Raw genomic sequence first — 18,377 nt, 5'->3', positions numbered from 1 at the left:
TTTTTCTGAGAGAACAGCAGTGGTGGGAGATGAATGGTTATATAAGAACTACTGTGCTGATATTGTATCACTCTGGTGTGCTTATTAGGTGGCTCTCTGAAGCAATGTTACAATGATAATCCCTAGTGAAATTCTTGTGCAAAAGTTCAGATGGCTTGTTAAAAGGTTGCCTCTTTAAAAATCCAATTGAAGATTGATCTAAAGAGAGATGGTTACCACAAATACACATAAAAATTAAATCCTTATTAATTTGCTGTGAGCTTCCTACTAGAGGCCCACCACTATAAACTGTTTCTGGTGACAGTATTCTGGCATATTTTGTTAGCATTTGACATGAAACAGAAGACATGAAACTCAAGGTGTCTTGGAAATTACAAGAAATAACGCTGAGACAAGACTGTCTTTTGTGCTGTCAAAGGATGGTTGTACATCTGTAGAGACATATCCTCAAGAAAGAAAACACTGTTTCCTCTTTGTAGGTGTATTCCTATCTGGTGGAAATGTGATGGACAGAGGGACTGTCGAGATGGCTCTGATGAGCCCCCTACCTGTCCGCACCGATACTGTCCTGTTGGTCAGTTCCAGTGTAATGATGGGAACTGCACAAGCCCACATTTCTTGTGCAATACCCAGCCAGAGTGCCATGACAGATCAGATGAAGATTCTGTACTTTGTGGTATGTTACAATTAATAAATTTAAGTGTTTTGCCAGTACAAGATGTGTAAACTGTATATAAATTTCAGAATTGTCTCTTTTTTTACAGATGAAAAGCTGAGGTAGACAGATGCAGTCTTTTCTAGTCTTGTACCTGCTAGAGCAATTCACCTCAGTGCAAAAGCAGGGTGAAGGAGACCAAAAATGTACTATATCAAACCAAACATTTTCTATACCTTTGAGACAGATTTGTACTGGTATAAATTACAATATGAGGTATAAAATACTAGAAGCAGGACTCATTTTGTTTTGTTCCAAGTAAAGCCATGGTGAGTATGAGGAATCTAAGGCTTCCTAATGCCCAGGTCAATCTACCAGGTATGCTAATTTTCCCTGTATTCTAGAGCTTTGTGTGATGGGACAAAATTATTTCACCCTCTGCATTGCACAAAATCCAGTGCATGTGGGCAGATATGTTTAGGAGAGCTGTTTGTGATGGCAGTATTTTAGAAGTGTAGCCTAATTATGCTTGTGGAATAGTGTTATTTCCTTAAAACTCTGTCTTATTCCACATACTTATATCTAATTTAAAAAAGCACGTCCTTCATTCTCTTTTTGTAAATAATGTAGTTCTGGCAGTTGCAAGCTTAGTAATACAAAGGGGAGGTTGTGATGGGGAAAGCAGTGTGGTTGTATAATTGATAGTTTAATTGCCTTTCATTAGCAAAGTGTTTCTAACAATGACAGAATTAAATTAAAAGTCAATTTTACCTGAGTTTCAAATAGGTAAGCTCTTAAGTGTGGCACAGGGGAATATTAAACAAGTAGAAATGTGGCAGCTGCATAATGTGTCACTGGTTTTAACATACTGGGTACAATAAAAGTCAGTTTAGGTCCATATAATTTCTTCTGCTCATCATCTCATGCATGGGAATAGAATCCTTTAGTCTAGAAAATGTATGGAAATTATAATATACTGTTTCGTCTTGAACAGTTTGGCAGTATATGTAAAAAAGTAGTAGGGTGGTGTCCAGTAAGACATACAAAGTCTGGAAGCAGAGATCAGTGTTGACTCCAGTGCTGATTTTCATAGACCTTCAGAGGTTCCCTCAGTTTGCCAGCATTGCTGACATCAGCTTCCAGTGCTTTGGCCTCTGGGATTAGAGGCTGTACATTTATAGGTTGTGGAGCTGATATTAGCATGGTCTTCTGCTAAGTTTTCTGACATGTTCATTCACAGTCAGAGGAACAGGCTCTTCAGGCAATGTACATTTAAGTTGGTAGCATGGCCAGAGCCACAATGTCACTTAGCTTCTCTGTGAAGTGACTGGGAGCCCCTGCCTCAATCATGTTTGAATGCTGGGTTTATTCCCCTCTGCTTTAGGAGAAGATAGTATCTGTCTCACTCCTAGAAAAATGTAGAGCCTTAGTGAGCTTGTCTGAAGATGCCTGTGGGAAATGTGCCATGTGCCATTAGAAATCTGTACCTTAACTGGGCAAGCAAATGTGATGTTGAAAATTTTTACTGGCTTTCTTCTTCACTTGTGGTGTAGACATGATAACTGCTCAATTGACATAACAGCAGCAGATCATTCCTGTAAATTTCAGTATCCTAACAGCCAATTTGTATTCTTTCAGCTAATCACCAGTGTGAAACTCATCAGTGGCAGTGTGCCAATAAACGATGTATCCCAGAAGCCTGGCAGTGTGATAGAGAGGATGACTGTGGTGACAACTCGGATGAAGATAGTATTCACTGTGCCAGTAGAACCTGTCCCCCGGGCCAATTTAAATGTGACAATGGCCGCTGCATCCCACAGTCCTGGAAGTGTGATGTGGATGATGATTGTGGTGATAACTCTGATGAGCCATTCCACGAATGCAGTAAGCACACAGCTGTAGTAAGCTGCGTACATTGTAGTGCACCAAAAGCAGAACAAACCGCATTACTTAATTTTCCTGAGGTTGAAAATTTATTGGAAAGGATTATTTTCTGCAAGCTAATTGAAGTCGTGTTAGAGTGTTAAAAGAGTGTTAGAAAACATAGAGGCTATGTGATAATTTACTACTTATTCGTGAAGGGGAGAAAGTTTATTTATGCTGGCCAGATTATCAAGAGCTGGCAGCGTCTCACTCTGACTTGTTTGATGCTAGCAGCATCCTTTGCTTGGCCCCTAACAACACTTTGTAAAAAGGATACATGCTCATCCATTGCCTATGTGGAAGCAGTGAATGCCAGTTCACCAATTTTTACTTTGTTTCACTTTGACGTATGACATATGTCATACTTTTTACAAAAACAAAGTAAAGTTTCATTTCTTGAAGCTAAAATTTCTCATGATGATAGGCACATGATTTGGAAACAAAAGCTTACAAGGAGAACAAACACAGAGCACAGTCTAGCATATGTTTAACAGCAGGATTTTCCTATGTGCTCCAGCATGTCTCTTTGAGTCACTGGCGATCTGGAAGAACTTGTGACCAAGTTTTGCCATCTGAGGACAGCTGCCTCCTCTGGCTTCCAGGTTTGGAGCTTCTATTACCACCGTTACCAGCTCTAAATATTTCAGGGAAAAACACACTGAATATCAGTTGAACCTGTCCTGGCTTTGTAGCATATGCAGAATACAGGCAGCATAGATTGGAAAAGATAGTAAAAACAGATACATTTAACACTTCCTCTTTTACAACACTGAAGTTAGCAGATAGCTCTTTTTAGTAGAAATAAGTGACTATGAATTATAACAGATTTTGAAAGGCAGACTAGCAACAACAGTTTAATGGCTAAGTGACACTAACTTTGACAACTGCCTCTTTCAGTGGGCCCTGCCTATCGGTGTGACAATCACACACAATTCAGCTGTAGAACCAACTACCGTTGCATACCATCATGGGCAGTGTGCAATGGGAATGATGACTGCAGAGACAACAGTGACGAACAAGGCTGTGGTATGTTCAGGGAAGGTCATTTCAACATAACTTTGTACCTAAAATATTTCTCCAATTTACAAACACCTTGATTTTCTGAAAATCTTTAGTAATAATGTACCTGAGTATATTTTGTTTGATATCAATTAATTAGCCTGGTAGTTATTTGTCTTCAGGAAAAATTCTATGTGCAGCAATTGATTGTGCAGTTCACATGTTTATGAGCTCTGAAGATCAGGATTTTATTATTTTGCCCGATATGTCATCAGATGAAACAGGAAATACTTTTATTTGAGCTGAACTATTTTAGACAATTACAACTGTCAGTGTTTTCTACATTTACTTAATTAACCTTCTGTGCTGGTGAAACTGTCAGTATGGGAAATATGATGATGCTTTCCCAGACCCTTGATTTGTGTTGAAACCTCTCATACACTTATACACAAAGCTTAGAGGACATCAGATCACTATATCAGAACCAGGAAATACTTGAAAGTGTAACACACCATGAGGTCAAGATGCCTTCCTTTGACAGTACTAAATTTATCTCTGTGTTTCCATCTCAGTTCTATATACTTATTTCAGCTGTTTCTTAATCACTTCTGTACTACTTGGCCCAGTTTGTGGCACAAACACAGAATCATAGAATCATTTAGGTTGGAAAAGACCTTTAAGATCATCAAGTCCAACCATCAACCATGCCCACTAAACCATGTCCTGAAGTGCCGTGTCTACACGCTTTTCAATACCTCCAGGGATGGTGATTCAACCACTTCCCTGGGCAGCCTATTCCAATGTTTGACAACCCTCTCAGTAAAAAAATTTTTCCTAATATCTAACCTAAATCTCCCTTGCCTCAACTTGAGGCCATTTCCTCTCGTCCTATTTCCAGCCACCTGACAGAAGAGACCAGCACCCACCTCACTACAACCTCCTTTCAGGTAGTTGTAGGGAGCGATAAGGTCTCCCCTCAGCCTCTTCTCCTCCAGACTAAACAGCCCCAGTTCCCTCAGCCGCTCCTCATAAGACTTGTGCTCCAGGCCCCTCACCAACTTGGTTGCCCTTCTCTGGACACGCTCCAGCACCTCAATGCCTTTCCTGTAGTGAGGGGCACAAAACTGAACACAGTACTCAAGGTGCGGCCTCACCAGTGCCCAGTACAGGGGAACAATCCCTTCCCTGCTCCTGCTGGCCACAACATTTCTGATGCAGGCCAGGATGCCGCTGGCCTTCTTGGCCACCTGGGCACACTGCTGGCTCATATTCAGCCGGCTGTCAACCAGACCCCCAGGTCTTTTTCTACTCTATCTACTTTTTCATCTCTATCTACTTCCATTATCTTCTGTGCATTCCAACTTATCCAAAGACTATGCTAATTTATGCTGTTTTGTTGGAAAACTCTCTACACTGTAGAGGAGATGACTTGCAGTCCTTTTGGAGATTTCCGTTGTGACAACCATCGATGTATCCCACTGCGCTGGAAGTGTGATGGAGATAATGACTGTGGAGATAATTCTGATGAGCACAACTGCAGTGAGTTTTTTGGCTGTCATGATATAGTCCAGCTTTTGACTTAACTATCCTTCTATTTCGTATGAGAATGGGGCAGACAGCTCTCAACTGCAACTGCAAATGTTCTGTTGTTTTACTCTATAGCCTGTCTTTTCTTTGCTGAAATACCACAGTGATGTCACAAGGAAGCATTTTGGATACAGAAAACCACTGATAAATCCAGTCATCACAATAACACAAATTCCTGTTTTCCACTAAGAAGTGACATTTGAATTCTGCCTTGTGTGCAAATGTAGTACTATATAGTTCCTTAAACAATGAGAGTGGATTTTTTTTTTTTTTTTTTTCTGATTTGGAATAAAAATTCCTGTATAATTCTGTGATGAAACAAAATCCACAATGAATTTCCTTTTTTCTATGTCAAGAGGGACATAGAATGTTTAACATAATTAAAGAGTATTGGGGAGAATGCTGTTTTAGCATCATTTAGTTTTAAGGATTATACCACATTATCTGCCCATATTACTTTTGTCTGGTTTAATGAGACAGGTGTGGATGTTTAAATCTACATCTGGGGAACTTTTCATATTTGTACATTCATTTTAAATGAAGGTCCTCGTGAATGCACAGAAAGTGAATACCGTTGTGACAATTTGCGCTGCATTCCTTCCCGGTGGATCTGTGATCACGATGATGACTGTGAAGATAATTCAGATGAACGTGACTGTGGTAAGTATTGTCAGGATGCTACCTCTTACATGTTCACACTTTTGTTTCTAATGTGATAAATTATTCTGAAAAATGATTTTTTTATGGGAAGCATCTTTAATGGAGTAATGTTGACCAGACCACTTCAGTCATTCCACCAAAAGTAGAGGATATCACAGTTGTAATAGTCTGGGATTTTTCAGTCTTTTTTAGGATGTTGTTCTCAAAAAGTAAACCCTTTATCTGGATTTGAACAGGAAGACATTTCACCAGTTACTTCTGAATCTTTTCAGAGCTGAGGACCTGCCACCCAGGTTATTTCCAGTGTGATAGTGGACACTGTGTTGCAGAGCGCTTCAGATGTGATGGAAATGCAGACTGCCTCGATTTCTCTGATGAAGCAACTTGTCGTGAGTTTCAAGCTTTGCAATTGGTGCTCATTGAGCTCACTTCCAGAAAGATTTTCACTTTTCTCTCTCTTTAAGTGAGATGAATCCTTAGAGGTATAGAATTCTGCAACATGCAGTGATGTCAGTAAAAATTCAGGATAAGTATAATGTTTTGAATTAGCTTTTTAATATAATTGATTGCCATCTCTTACACTGATTGTAAACACATTCCTAATGTTAGGAAATTAATGTGTTTACAAGGTCCAGCAGAAGATACACATGTGATTGAATTAAAATTTTTGACTATCCCACAGACACTGCAAGATCCACTGTTTCAGTTGTACTGTATTCTGCTAAGGTTCTGTAATGGGATTGTTTTTTATAATGCTCAAAGGTGTGTATAGTTTCCTAAAGTATCAGTGAAGCCAAGGAAATAAAATACTTTTCTGTTTCTGTCTTCTGTATATTGATCTAGTGTGAAAAAATAGCTGTATACTGTAGCTTGTATGGAGCTACAGCTCCAGCTGTTTACCCAGAAAGTATTGTTCCCAGTTGAAATGAAAAAAACACCTCTCTGCTCTATCTGTGCTGACTGACATTGGCTTTTTAGGTGATATTGAAGTGTTGGTTCTGACTTATACGTTCAAATTATTTTAGGCTTTAGTACTCGGGAGAATTCCTTTCTCTTCATGCTGGTATCAGGGCAGTTCTGTCCATCTTCCTGCGTACTTAATTTTAACACCTGTGCTTTGTGTAAGAAGGGGCGTATGGACAGTAGGACCTTTATTTTTCTGATGGTAACCACATCCTGGAACATACATCACAACAGTTAGTCTTTCAGAACATGAGTTACACAACATTGGGCTGTTCTTGAAGGGAGGAAAAAGTGTATGAGAAGCCATTGAAAGGGCAAGGGTATGGTTTATTCATGTAGTTTGGAAGAGTCATATTTTTGTTTTCCCTTTGCTCTAGTTAGGTTTTTTTCACAGCTTTTACAGAATCTGCGTATTTTTTTTTACTGTACCAACATGAGTCATTTTGGAATTAGATATCTTAGGTACTTCTTCAGTCATTCGCATTTGGTCCCAGTGATGTTATTTACCTTTATTACTGAACTAGATTTGTCAGTAACAAATTGAAGTAGCTTTTGTTAAATTAATGACAGTTTATTTTCAAAAGCTTCTGGGAGTAACTTATGTTGTTTCACTATTCATTCAAACTTGAATTAATTACGTTATAGCTACCAAGAAGTCCTCGATCCTTGCAGTCTTTTGTTGCTGTAGATCTTTGCAGTGCCTCATATTGTATCTCCTACTATGGAGAGAAGGGTATTAAAAAAATAATATCGGGTTGGGCTGAATGTTTTTCAGGAAAACCTAAAATTTTCATTGTAAATGAAAATGTCATAATAATTTTCTTTTCTTCAGCAACACGGTATCCTAATGGTACATACTGTCCGCCCATGCTGTTTGAATGTAAAAATCATGTCTGTATCCAGCCATACTGGAAATGTGATGGTGATAATGACTGTGGAGATGACTCCGATGAAGAACTTCACCTTTGCTGTAAGAGAGAAAGATTATATTAAAATGAACAATATGCATAATAAAATCTCTAATTACAATAGAGAGAACAATTAGAAAATAAATTTTAAATATTTTCTTTTCACTGGAGATTCTCACAGTCTTAATTCAGGATGAGTGTTGAGAATTTTGCTTCATATGCAAGTTCACTTCCTCTTCCTCCTGCTTCAGTATGTTTCTCACTGCTTTGCAGGTGTTTGTATATGTAGTTATAAAAAAAGGGAGAAATATGTCAAAGAGATAAGGACACTATTTCACATTTTCAAGTTGGTTATCCTAAAATAAGAGCATCAGTTTGCAATTAAAGATTAATTTAGGTAACATATATTCTCAAAGGTGCAGAGCTTTTAAAGCTATCAGTGTAGTCAGGACATCTTTGTAAATATGGTTGAGGGAGTCCTGACTTTAGCTCTAAATATGAGGTGTTGGAGGTGCTACTTAAACAGGTTTTGTCAGTTATGCACTATATAGCCACTTAAATAGCATGTGGGCTTTTCAGTCAGTTTACGTCATAAACAGATATAGAAACCTCAGTGTTATATGTAGCCATAGGATATGCCTTTGGCCAAAGATGATGTACTGTCTTCTGATAAAAAATGAGTAATGTTCTAATATACAATCACCAAAATGTGGAGAAAATATTCTTTGGGATCTGAATGCCTCCACACCTTTTAAAATATAGAAAACATATAATTGTTACCAGGTAAAAGTGATTGTGATAATTTGTGACTTAATGGCATGAAGTATCAAAGTGTGACTGACTTGATCTCTGTGGTTTCAGTGGATATTGCTTGTGAATCTCCATTCCGTTTCCGATGTGAAAACAATCGCTGTATATATAGTCATGAGCTGTGCAACCAGGAGGATGACTGTGGAGATGGAAGTGATGAAAAAGAGGAACACTGTATGTTTACACAAACTTGAGCAGCAAATTCAGTAACTGTGATGTACTTAATGTTTAATAATACCAAAGGACTACAGAAATGTCAAAATTAAACATAAATTATGAAAACTAGAGCTTAGTATGAAATAATTTGAACTATAATTATTGGTACTATGTATTCACAGCTCTCCGTACAAGTAACAAAAATCAGCAAACGTTTGTCTGAAAAGTACAAAGCATGATTTGCAAAATCATATTTTATTTTATTATGAGTAGCTGTTAAATTGTGTCATCTTATTATGAACTCCACTCAAGGAAGAAGAAGGAGTTTGGCTGTATCATAAAATAAGGATGGGATGGATAGCTGGGACTTTTAAAATAGAGAAAACGGTACCTCTGAATTTGTGGTACTGTTATGCACATAGTAAGTGTTGATATTTACGTCCAAATCCTGCAGAAGCTCTTAATATTCAGTAGGCTTCTGCGCTTGGATATCTTATGTAGTTCTCACTGACTATGTTGATTTTTATATTATCAAGTTTAATCATATTTTTGGTTGCTTAATGATATTATTTGCTGGCTTTATTGTACAATATTCTTAATAGTTTTCACAATAATCTCTTGAAGTCTGTAGATGTATGAAGTATATCATTAAAGGATATTAATAGATTTGTGCTATTAAAAAGAAAGTTCAATCATCTATTAACAAGAATAATTTACCTTCTATCTTTATAAATTGGAGGGGCTTCTTTCAGTTCATGGGGATGTGACTAGAAGGCAGGAGGCCTCAGTTATAGTTTTAGCCTTACTGCAGAATTCCAAAGTCACTCTAGTTGCTATTTTACCAGATTGCATCAGCTTCCTTGTTTGCAATGTGGAATAGTGCTGTCTGTTGGTACTACATAGCTGAAACTGTGACAGAGGAGTGTTTCTCTTCTTGACTGTAGGTAGAGAACCAACCCCAAGACCTTGTACAACTGAAGAATTCAAGTGCAGTAATGGAAATTGCATTCCTCTACATTATGTCTGTGACAATTATGATGACTGTGGAGACCATTTTGATGAAATGGGCTGCAGTAAGTAATAATATAAATAGAATATAAAATTACAATGCTATTGAAATAAAAATTTCTGAAATTGATAATAATACATGTTTCTTCTTGAATAGCATACTAAGAGGTATTGATTTTTAATTAGTCTGTACTAGGGTTATCCAATTAGCCATGACAATATCTTCTGTTTTGCTTCTTTTGGGGTATTTAAAAGATGTGTAGATGTGGCACTTACAGACATGGTTTAATGGGACTTGGCAGTGTTAGATTTATGGTAGGACTCGATGATCTTAAAGGTCTTTTCCAACCTAAGTGAGTCTATGATTCTATGAAATTCAGCCCTCTGAACAGTCCTGTTTAGGTTTAGAGTATTTTTGCATCACAAAAAAGGGTTTGATTTTGATCTTGTTTTGAAATGGGTTGCATTATGGAGGCAAGAACATCCAGATATTTAAATCATAATTGCAATAGGCCAACCTATGGAATTATTCATGGGCAGAGTTTGAACTGGTATAGGTTGCTCTAGCCCTGTTAAAAACAAAAAGTATATTCAGATGTTTCTATTTTCCTGTTTACAGACATGACCACAGAATTCTATAAGAACAGCCAGACCTCGGGCTGAGGGCCCTCTCAGATCCTCTGCACAACTTTTATTAACTGTGCATATAAATTTACTAGCATCCATTTAGATGCAAAAGCTTTGACTTGAACTTCGAGGCAAGAGAAAGTATTCTCATGGAATTTGGAACTCCCCCCCCCCCCCCCCCCCCAAACAATTCCTAACTTTTTATATCAATATATAGACAGCTGCAGAGTGATAATATGAGCATGTACTTGCAATTTCAATTTGTCAGGCTTTGATGGCTTCAAGTGAAAGTGCGCCAGATGATGCACTGGTCATTTACAATCCAGCATGCTTGTAAAATGCAAGTAACTCAGAAGCCTATAGTGCAGTCCATTTTGAAGCAGCTGGTTTCTCTGTTTCACATACCATCCCAATGGTCTTTAGGTAATATAACCTAATGCAATGACTTGATGAAAATAGAAAAGTATAAAAAGGATATGAAACAGTGCAAACCAGACATTTTCTGGCAGTCAGCATTCTACTGTTTTGGGGATAAATGTGAATGCAGATCAGATGGTAACATTTGTAGCCTTCCCAACATCAAATACCTGTGTTATAGAGAAAATAGAATATTTATGTGTGTATGTACGATGAATTTATGCTTCTACATATATATGAAATTGAGCTATTTAAACTTGATTTAATCAGCACTGGGATGTGTATGTATAAAGGAGATAATCAGCTCAATATAAGGTCTTTGCCGTACATCTGTGTCTTTTTCGCATGCCCTGTCAATAAACATATATTATTTATCTTTTCTACTTATATAACAGATTTGAGTTTGAAAGTACTTTGTGTATATGTAGAGTGTGCCAGAATTAATAGAATTCTATATGTACTTTGAGAAGACTATAATTTTCATTATCTGTTACAGAGGATCTGTTATCCCTGACTTGCCTTTTCCATTATAGGCATGTTTTAAAGGGCAGTGCATTCTGTGCAATGACTTGTATTGTCTTCAGTAGGCTTTAGATGAGGTATGGCATGAACAAGCTGTCATCTTCTCTCTAATTTCCAGATATAAATAATGTAGGGCCTGTGTTATGCATGATAGCAATTGAGAACATTTTTTATTTAGCTTATAAGAAAGGACTGGGTAAGAAAGAGGTAGGCTGGCAAAGGTGGAAGTTAGTCCCTTAAATAGCTTCTGCAGTTGCTGCAGATTAGTGGTAATGTAGAATGCCATTTCTCTTAAGGAAGGTGAGCTTTGATGGTTATGGCTTTTATCCTGACCATGTTCACTCAACTTCTAGGGGTTAAACTACTTAGTTGACAGTTGTCTTGGCCAGCTTTTACCACCCTCTTCTAGTTAGTTATGCCTTAGAGAATAGATGTTCACACTGAGTTTCAGTTAGCAAAAAAGGAAAGACAACTAATGTTGTCTACTTGAAAATAATTTTCAATTATAATAATGATCAAAATTATGACAGCCCCTCACACACTTTATTATTTGGTCATAATTGTATAATTTTCTTTTTTTTCCTTAGATCCTGGAACAGAGCGAAGTTGTGCAGAAAATATTTGTGAACATAACTGTACCAACCTGAATGCAGGAGGCTTTATCTGTTCCTGTAGGCCAGGGTACAAGGCCAGTGAAACTAACCGAAACTCCTGTGATGGTATTTTCAATCTTCTAAACATCTTCTCACTGATAAGTGTTTTTTTTTTTTACTGTTTTTGCTTTAAAGTATGTAGGTTTTGTCATATCTTTGCAATCTGAGGGACAGAAATTTTCCAGGTTTTTTTTCCTTATTGAAAGAAAACTTACTGAAGGTTATACTCTCCTTCCATTCTGCTCCAGAACAGATCTACAGTAAAGGTCTGTTGTGCCATATTTTTGCCCTGGTTATATGCAGATAAAATACGATGAGGAGTCTACCCAAAGGCTGTTGTTCATGGTCATGCAATATAGTACCTTCACAGTTACAATTTCACAGTGTTTTGATGAGAATGCTTCTGTTTGTTGCTCCCAGCTCTTGTGGACAATTTCTGTAGTTTTATTAAACGTGATCCAAGGCCACCCCTCCCTTTCCTTCCTCCTGATATTGTTTCTAAGGACTAGATATCTTTGCTTCAGCATTTCAAGAAGGCTTTGCTCTTGCGTCTCATTGTAGTCATACCTCATCTTTTCTCTTTCCTTGGTGGTTTACCACAAAAATACATGATCAAAAATGTCTCTCTGCTCCTGCTTATCAGATTGCTTTTCAATGTGGTTGTTAGCAATCTGTAGTTAAGACATGCTAAACAGTATATGAGTGGTGAGGAACAGATGCTGATGTTAAAGATCACTTATTAGGTCACCAACCTTTTGGAGTATGTGGGGAAGGGACAAACCTACCACTTCATGGACTAAAGGTGACCAGCAAGTGGAAGTAAGAGATTAAGCTCTAGGAATCTTTTCTCTACTTATGTTTAGATATCAATGAGTGTGAGATCTTTGGAACGTGCACCCAGGACTGCAAGAATTCCAAAGGAAGTTATGAATGTTTCTGTGCAGATGGCTTCAGGTCCGTGGGTGATCAACAAGGGAAACAGTGCGCAGCTAATGGTATGTTAACTGATAGCAAGATTGATTGCTACCTGTAAAGAGCAAGTGGAGTATAGCAACTTAATGAATGTAGTCCTCCTTTTTAGGAAGGGGATTATGAAAACCAGAATACATAATATTATCTGTGTATTCCACCCATTCCATAATCAGGAATAGAAGTGCTTATCTCTGCTTCCAATTGTAAGCTTTAAAAATAATATCTTCATTTGGATGCCTACCTTCCTTTCTCCTAAATTTTTCTGCAAACAAAAACCTGCTTATCTTGTGGTTGTCATCAGAAGGAAATTAATGTTGCCTATTCCTGACGCTTAGGTTTTCTCAACAAAATAATGCATCAGAAGAAAGTTGCATTAAACTGGTACAAATCAAAGGCAGTTTGATGACAGATTACCATTCATTGTTCATGGACTGATGCACACAAACAGAAGGACTTTGGCCAATGTTTAATGTCAATCAATAGCTTTTTATCATAGCTCAGTGCAGTAACTACAGTGGTATGACAGTCATTGAATAGGTAGAGAGTTGATTCAGAAAATAATACTAATAGAATAGTAAAAATAAAGAGCTGAAGAAAATAGAAAAAAGTGACAATGCAGCAGTATTATATAAAAGGCAGAAACAATATTGTTTTTAGAAAAGTACTTACACTTTAACAGCTTTAAGAGATACATAATAGAAATGTGCTGTGCCTAGTCAAATAGTAAAATCTTCAGAACAGAATGCCTGTGACCAAAACTGCATGCTGCTGGAGGTTTAGAAATCTAAAAATTATTTGTAATATGAGAAATGATACAAGAAAATGAAGTCTCCAGGTTTCCAGTCCAGGGGCCTGATTCAGCACTTATTTACTGTTGAGCATGAGACTGGATATACAAAAGGGCATTTGTACCTGGGTTTCTGCCTGGCTGCCTCTTTATGTGCCTGTGTCAGAAATATAGTTCTTTGAAACCTTTCTTCATAGGCTTTATTCAGAAAGCATCTAGTTACCCGAAGTTTTCAAGGCTAAGTGATGGAAGATAACATGATTGTAGCTGATAACATCATGAAATTTGTTGTGGCTAAAGTTCTACTTTTGTGTATGCCCAGAATTCTACCACTCTTTGTAGTACAAGCTCACAGCACTCATAAATGAGGGCTGCCTTTGCCTGTGTCTGCTGCAGGCCTGATCAGTAGGCATTTTCAGTAGGCTTTTTCCTGTAATAGCATATATATTGGAAATGCTGTCAATTTCTACATTGAACTGTATGTTCGTTAGAGAATAGTCACTTGCCTTACTCTCCCATAGTTGGGCATGACTTAGGGGGAAAGGGGTTGTGTTTGAATGAACAATTCATAGGAAATTGAGCATTATTAGTTGGAAAAGGCACTGGTAAATGAGATTTTCCTTTCCCAGCTGAACGCCTTGTCATTTCTCATTGGCTCTGTGAAGATGTGATTAATGTAGGAGAACTTCTCCTCTGGAAGAAGGCCTAGGATTTGAGTCTATGACTCCCAACTGGACTTTGTCCTTAGTAAAAGAGCTGAAAAATTAAATTTTCTCACCAGCAGAATCAGCCAGGTGGGACTGATACTCCCTGTAGTCAAGTTATTAGAGTATTGAGGCTAACCCCAAACTAACCTGTGGGTAGGAGAACATTCATCTCAATATAGAGACATTAGGATTTGAAGACTTTCGGGTAGAAGAATTCAGACAGGTCGTGGCTCAAGGTACTGGCAATTTATTTGTACTTTCAAAATTGTTTCCTCTACTTTGAGGGGGGGCGCTGAACCACATAGTGTATAACAGCATTCTATTTTTGATATGTGAGGTGGTGATATGCCAACACTGTAATGTTTAAGAATTTTTAAAGAATTATCCCTGAATGATTACTACTGCACAAAATCTATGGTGAAAAGGATAATACTATCCTCAGCGGTAAGCATTGCCAGAGGTTTTAATGAATTTTGCAAAGCCAAGAAGTTTGCATAGCTCTGAAGCTTTAGAAGTGGCCTGTGTTCCTTCTGGTTCTTATGCAGACAGAACTTGTGAAAACTTCAGTTGTTTTGACTAGAAGTGACTTTCATCTGTTTCTTCTAAAAAAAGAAATACATGAAAGTAAAATTTATGATCATTTCCCAGGTAATCCTCCATTGTTACTGCTGCCAGATAATGTGCGGATTCGAAGATACAATATCTCATCAGAACAGTACTCTGACTATATCGATAACCAGGAGCGCATCCAAGCTCTGGATTATGACTGGGACCCTGAAGGGATAGGCCTGAGTGAGTATGTGTAGAACATTAATAGGCAACCATGCAATGGTTGGTTTAAAAAGATGCATTTCTGCAGCATAGGTATTTAATTTACGCTGGAAATCAAAAGCAAATTAGATTAACTGCCCAGGTCTTGGTTGAATGTGTCCCTCCCCTCTAATAATTCTTCAGCATCAGTGTAGTTTCTTTTAATGCTTTGATTTAGTTTAGCTACGTTTTGTTCTGTTTTTCCTTTTGTTTTGGTGTGAGTTCAGCTATGGAATTGTGGCTCTTTAGGATTATGCAGTAGTAGAGGATTGCTATAAATGAACCCCTTCCTTTTCTTCTGCCTCTAACAGTCCCCAAACCTGGCTCAAATCTTGCAAGAACTAATACTAAGCAGGAATGGCCAGTAGTTCCCTGTATTAGCTTATATCTTTGCCTCCTTATCAGCTTCCTGGCTTTTGCCTTTTTCATGGGGCCTCTGTCCTGGGCCATACTTGCTCCTTAGGGCGATGAGGGTCTAAGTTACTCTCAAAATCATGTGCAAAGGCTTCAGAGCTAAGCTCTACTCTTGAAAAATGTGATACATATTTCTTGATAATCTAGATCAAGATGATTTTAGATGTGCATCTTGCCTATGATGAATGGCTTAAAAATTTACACACTAACACAATGTAATTTAATTGAACAGAAGACTCTGTGTTATTCATAAATAAATGGGTCTGGTATCTTCATGTAAGAGCCTGAGAAAGATTAGAATTTTCCAAAAATATGGAATAACTAGACATTAAAAATGCTCTTTGTCATCTTTTTTGAAGGTATTGTGTACTTCAGCATTCTGGGACAGGGTTCTGAGTTTGGAGCCATCAAACGTGCTTATCTGCCCACATTTGACAGCAGTAGGAACAATCCTACAAAGGAAGTTGACTTGAATCTCAAATACATAGTTAATCCTGATGGGTTAGCTGTTGACTGGGTTGGAAGGTAAGTGCACTGAAAAGCTAGAAAAATGCTGTGCCTTGAATGTGTCAAGGGTCTGATCGGACAGTGCAAAATCCACTTTTTTCTTCCTTATGAACTGTCTTTGAAGACATCTAGTCTCAAGCTAGTTCAGAAGAATATAGTAAGCTCTGTTTGCCCAGACAGCAGGTTAATAGGTCAGATGCATGTTGCTGACTGCATCACATATTCTCTGAGGAAACTTGCATTACTCCACAACTGGCAGATCAGTTGTGCATCGGTAAAGTGATAATGCACTGACCTTCATGTCAGATGGATTCTTCTTTGAGGACTCAGGTAAGCTCTAGGGAACAAGCTTTCTTGGCTGTTGGAAGGAGACCTCCCCAATCCATAACAGAATTTGTCTTTTATCTTTGCTCCTTTGTTACCAGCCTTGTGTGCTATATGAACTAATCTCAAAGCAGAAGCAGCTCTGAAGTCTGATGAATGTATGTGTTTTCTCAGAAAATGGTTACATTTTTGTAATTTTGTCTCAGAATTTTTTCTCCTTCTTGTGGATTTTTTTAGGCTAAACCAGGGCAATTTCTAACTTAATCCTAGAAATCATGAGATCACTGCTTATTTTCCCTCCCTTGGAGAAGAGCTGGGAGAAATTTAGGCATGACTTTTGGGAGTTTGACTCTGTCAATGGTATAATTTCTTATTTGCAGTGTAACTGTTAAAGGATGTGGTGTACAGGCATAGCTGTAGTTTATTTGGTATAATATTGAGGGGATCCTGACATTTGTAGGTAGACATGATGAAATGTAGTCAGGATCCTCTTTGAAGCTGAATGGACAGAGGTTATAGAGATGAGTCAATCTTCTCTACGCTGTTGACAAATTTTGGAAGTTCCTGGTAATGCAGTCAATAGGATGAAGAAGGAGGATGTTAAAATTGTAGTAAAGCATGATGTTCCTAGAAAGCTGAAAAATCGAAAAAGGAACTTAGCTATCTGCTTCCCCTCTGTCATGTGATTATCAACTAAGTAAATGAATACTTTACCTTTTGTGTCAATTAAAATATGATTGGAAGGTGCTTAAGATCTGGATTGCGGCTAGGTAGCATTTAACTCTGAATTGTGTTTGTGGCAACAGAGGGTTTTTTTTTCTAATGATTCAAAAAGCTATTGTATAAGTAGGCAAAGATTAGGAAAAGACTTATTCCAGTTTGGGGCCTGATATGTAGCTTTCATTATCTAGACTCTTTGTGTTAGGTGAGGTATGCTATGTTAGATGTTGTATCCTATGAAATAGTTATGGAGTTGCTCATGCAGTATGTCACCCTGATTTCTAGAGTAGGATAAAGCCAGTCTGGCTCACTGAAGTAATTCTCTAGCCTGAAAAATTGTGCCAGTCATGTCGGAAAAAAAGAAGTGGAAAATTGTATCTTTCCTTCTAGCAGTTTTTAAGTATCAGATAGATACATTAAGGTCTGGGCTAGCCTTCAGGTTATTTTGCTCTTTGCTTTGTGAACTGCAGGCCATCTGGAAAACCAAGTGTTTCTGAGGGCAGAAGGGAGTGTCTGAATTTCTCATCACAAATCTATATGGTTGTGAGAGCAAGGATAAAGGATATATATCAGCAGCATCCTGGTGAGGCTAGCATCTTCAGCACTTCAAACATAGTATTACACTGATTCCAGAACAATATTGAAATGTATTTTTAAAAAACATATTTAAGTGTCTGCACATTATATAAAAACTGCTACACATGGTTTGAGACACAGACTTCTGCCCATCTGCAAAATAGGACTGACAGTATTTTCTCACATTCCCAAGGCAATTATGAGATAATTTATTCCATCAGAAGGCACTGTGCGATTAATGAGTATGTTTACTATCTAAGCTCAAAAAAATAATAAAGCCATGATGATAAAGAAAAGCAAAATTCAAGGAAGAGTAGACTGAGTGCCCTGTTTGTAAGGACTAAAGGCATTTGTGTCTGATGTGGTAACAATTTATTCACTAACATCTCTGTCAGAAGACAAAATTCCAGAGAGGAGCTGTGGGCTAATAAGCTGGATACCTTCAGAGCTGCTGTATAAATTACATGGTAAATAAATTTTTATTTGTAATGAACCTCATTGTCTCCTGGAAAACTGAATCTTTAAATATGCTTATTAACCACCTTAAAAGTAATAGTGAATGTTCTCAGTAGCCCTTTAATGAAGATTATTTGACAGGGAACAGAGGCAGCTGCAGAAACTTTGTTAGAGGAGAAAACTAGTGAGCTGATAGATCCTATTTGCTAAACTCAC

General features: G+C 37.7%; 1 protein-coding gene across 7 annotated transcripts in view; it reads left to right on the top strand.

Moving 5' to 3' along the window:
- Positions 1 to 18,377, top strand: part of LRP2 (LDL receptor related protein 2) — a 135,074-nt gene that overhangs the window by 99,174 nt on the left and 17,523 nt on the right. For all 7 annotated transcript variants that reach the window (XM_069781328.1, XM_069781327.1, XM_069781325.1 and 4 more), the window contains 13 exons: positions 480 to 676; positions 2,294 to 2,539; positions 3,476 to 3,604; positions 4,997 to 5,116; positions 5,708 to 5,824; positions 6,097 to 6,213; positions 7,620 to 7,757; positions 8,557 to 8,679; positions 9,606 to 9,734; positions 11,823 to 11,954; positions 12,752 to 12,883; positions 15,003 to 15,146; positions 15,938 to 16,103. In XM_069781328.1, coding sequence (XP_069637429.1) covers positions 480 to 676; positions 2,294 to 2,539; positions 3,476 to 3,604; positions 4,997 to 5,116; positions 5,708 to 5,824; positions 6,097 to 6,213; positions 7,620 to 7,757; positions 8,557 to 8,679; positions 9,606 to 9,734; positions 11,823 to 11,954; positions 12,752 to 12,883; positions 15,003 to 15,146; positions 15,938 to 16,103 — 1,890 coding nt within the window. The remainder of the gene's footprint in view (positions 1 to 479; positions 677 to 2,293; positions 2,540 to 3,475; positions 3,605 to 4,996; positions 5,117 to 5,707; positions 5,825 to 6,096; positions 6,214 to 7,619; positions 7,758 to 8,556; positions 8,680 to 9,605; positions 9,735 to 11,822; positions 11,955 to 12,751; positions 12,884 to 15,002; positions 15,147 to 15,937; positions 16,104 to 18,377) is intronic.

Source organism: Haliaeetus albicilla, chromosome 4 (assembly GCF_947461875.1).
Source record: "Haliaeetus albicilla chromosome 4, bHalAlb1.1, whole genome shotgun sequence".
NCBI classification, from domain to species: Eukaryota; Metazoa; Chordata; class Aves; order Accipitriformes; family Accipitridae; genus Haliaeetus; species Haliaeetus albicilla.
The sequence above is the reverse complement of the archived record's forward strand: the minus strand, read 5'-3'. Positions and strand labels throughout refer to the sequence as shown.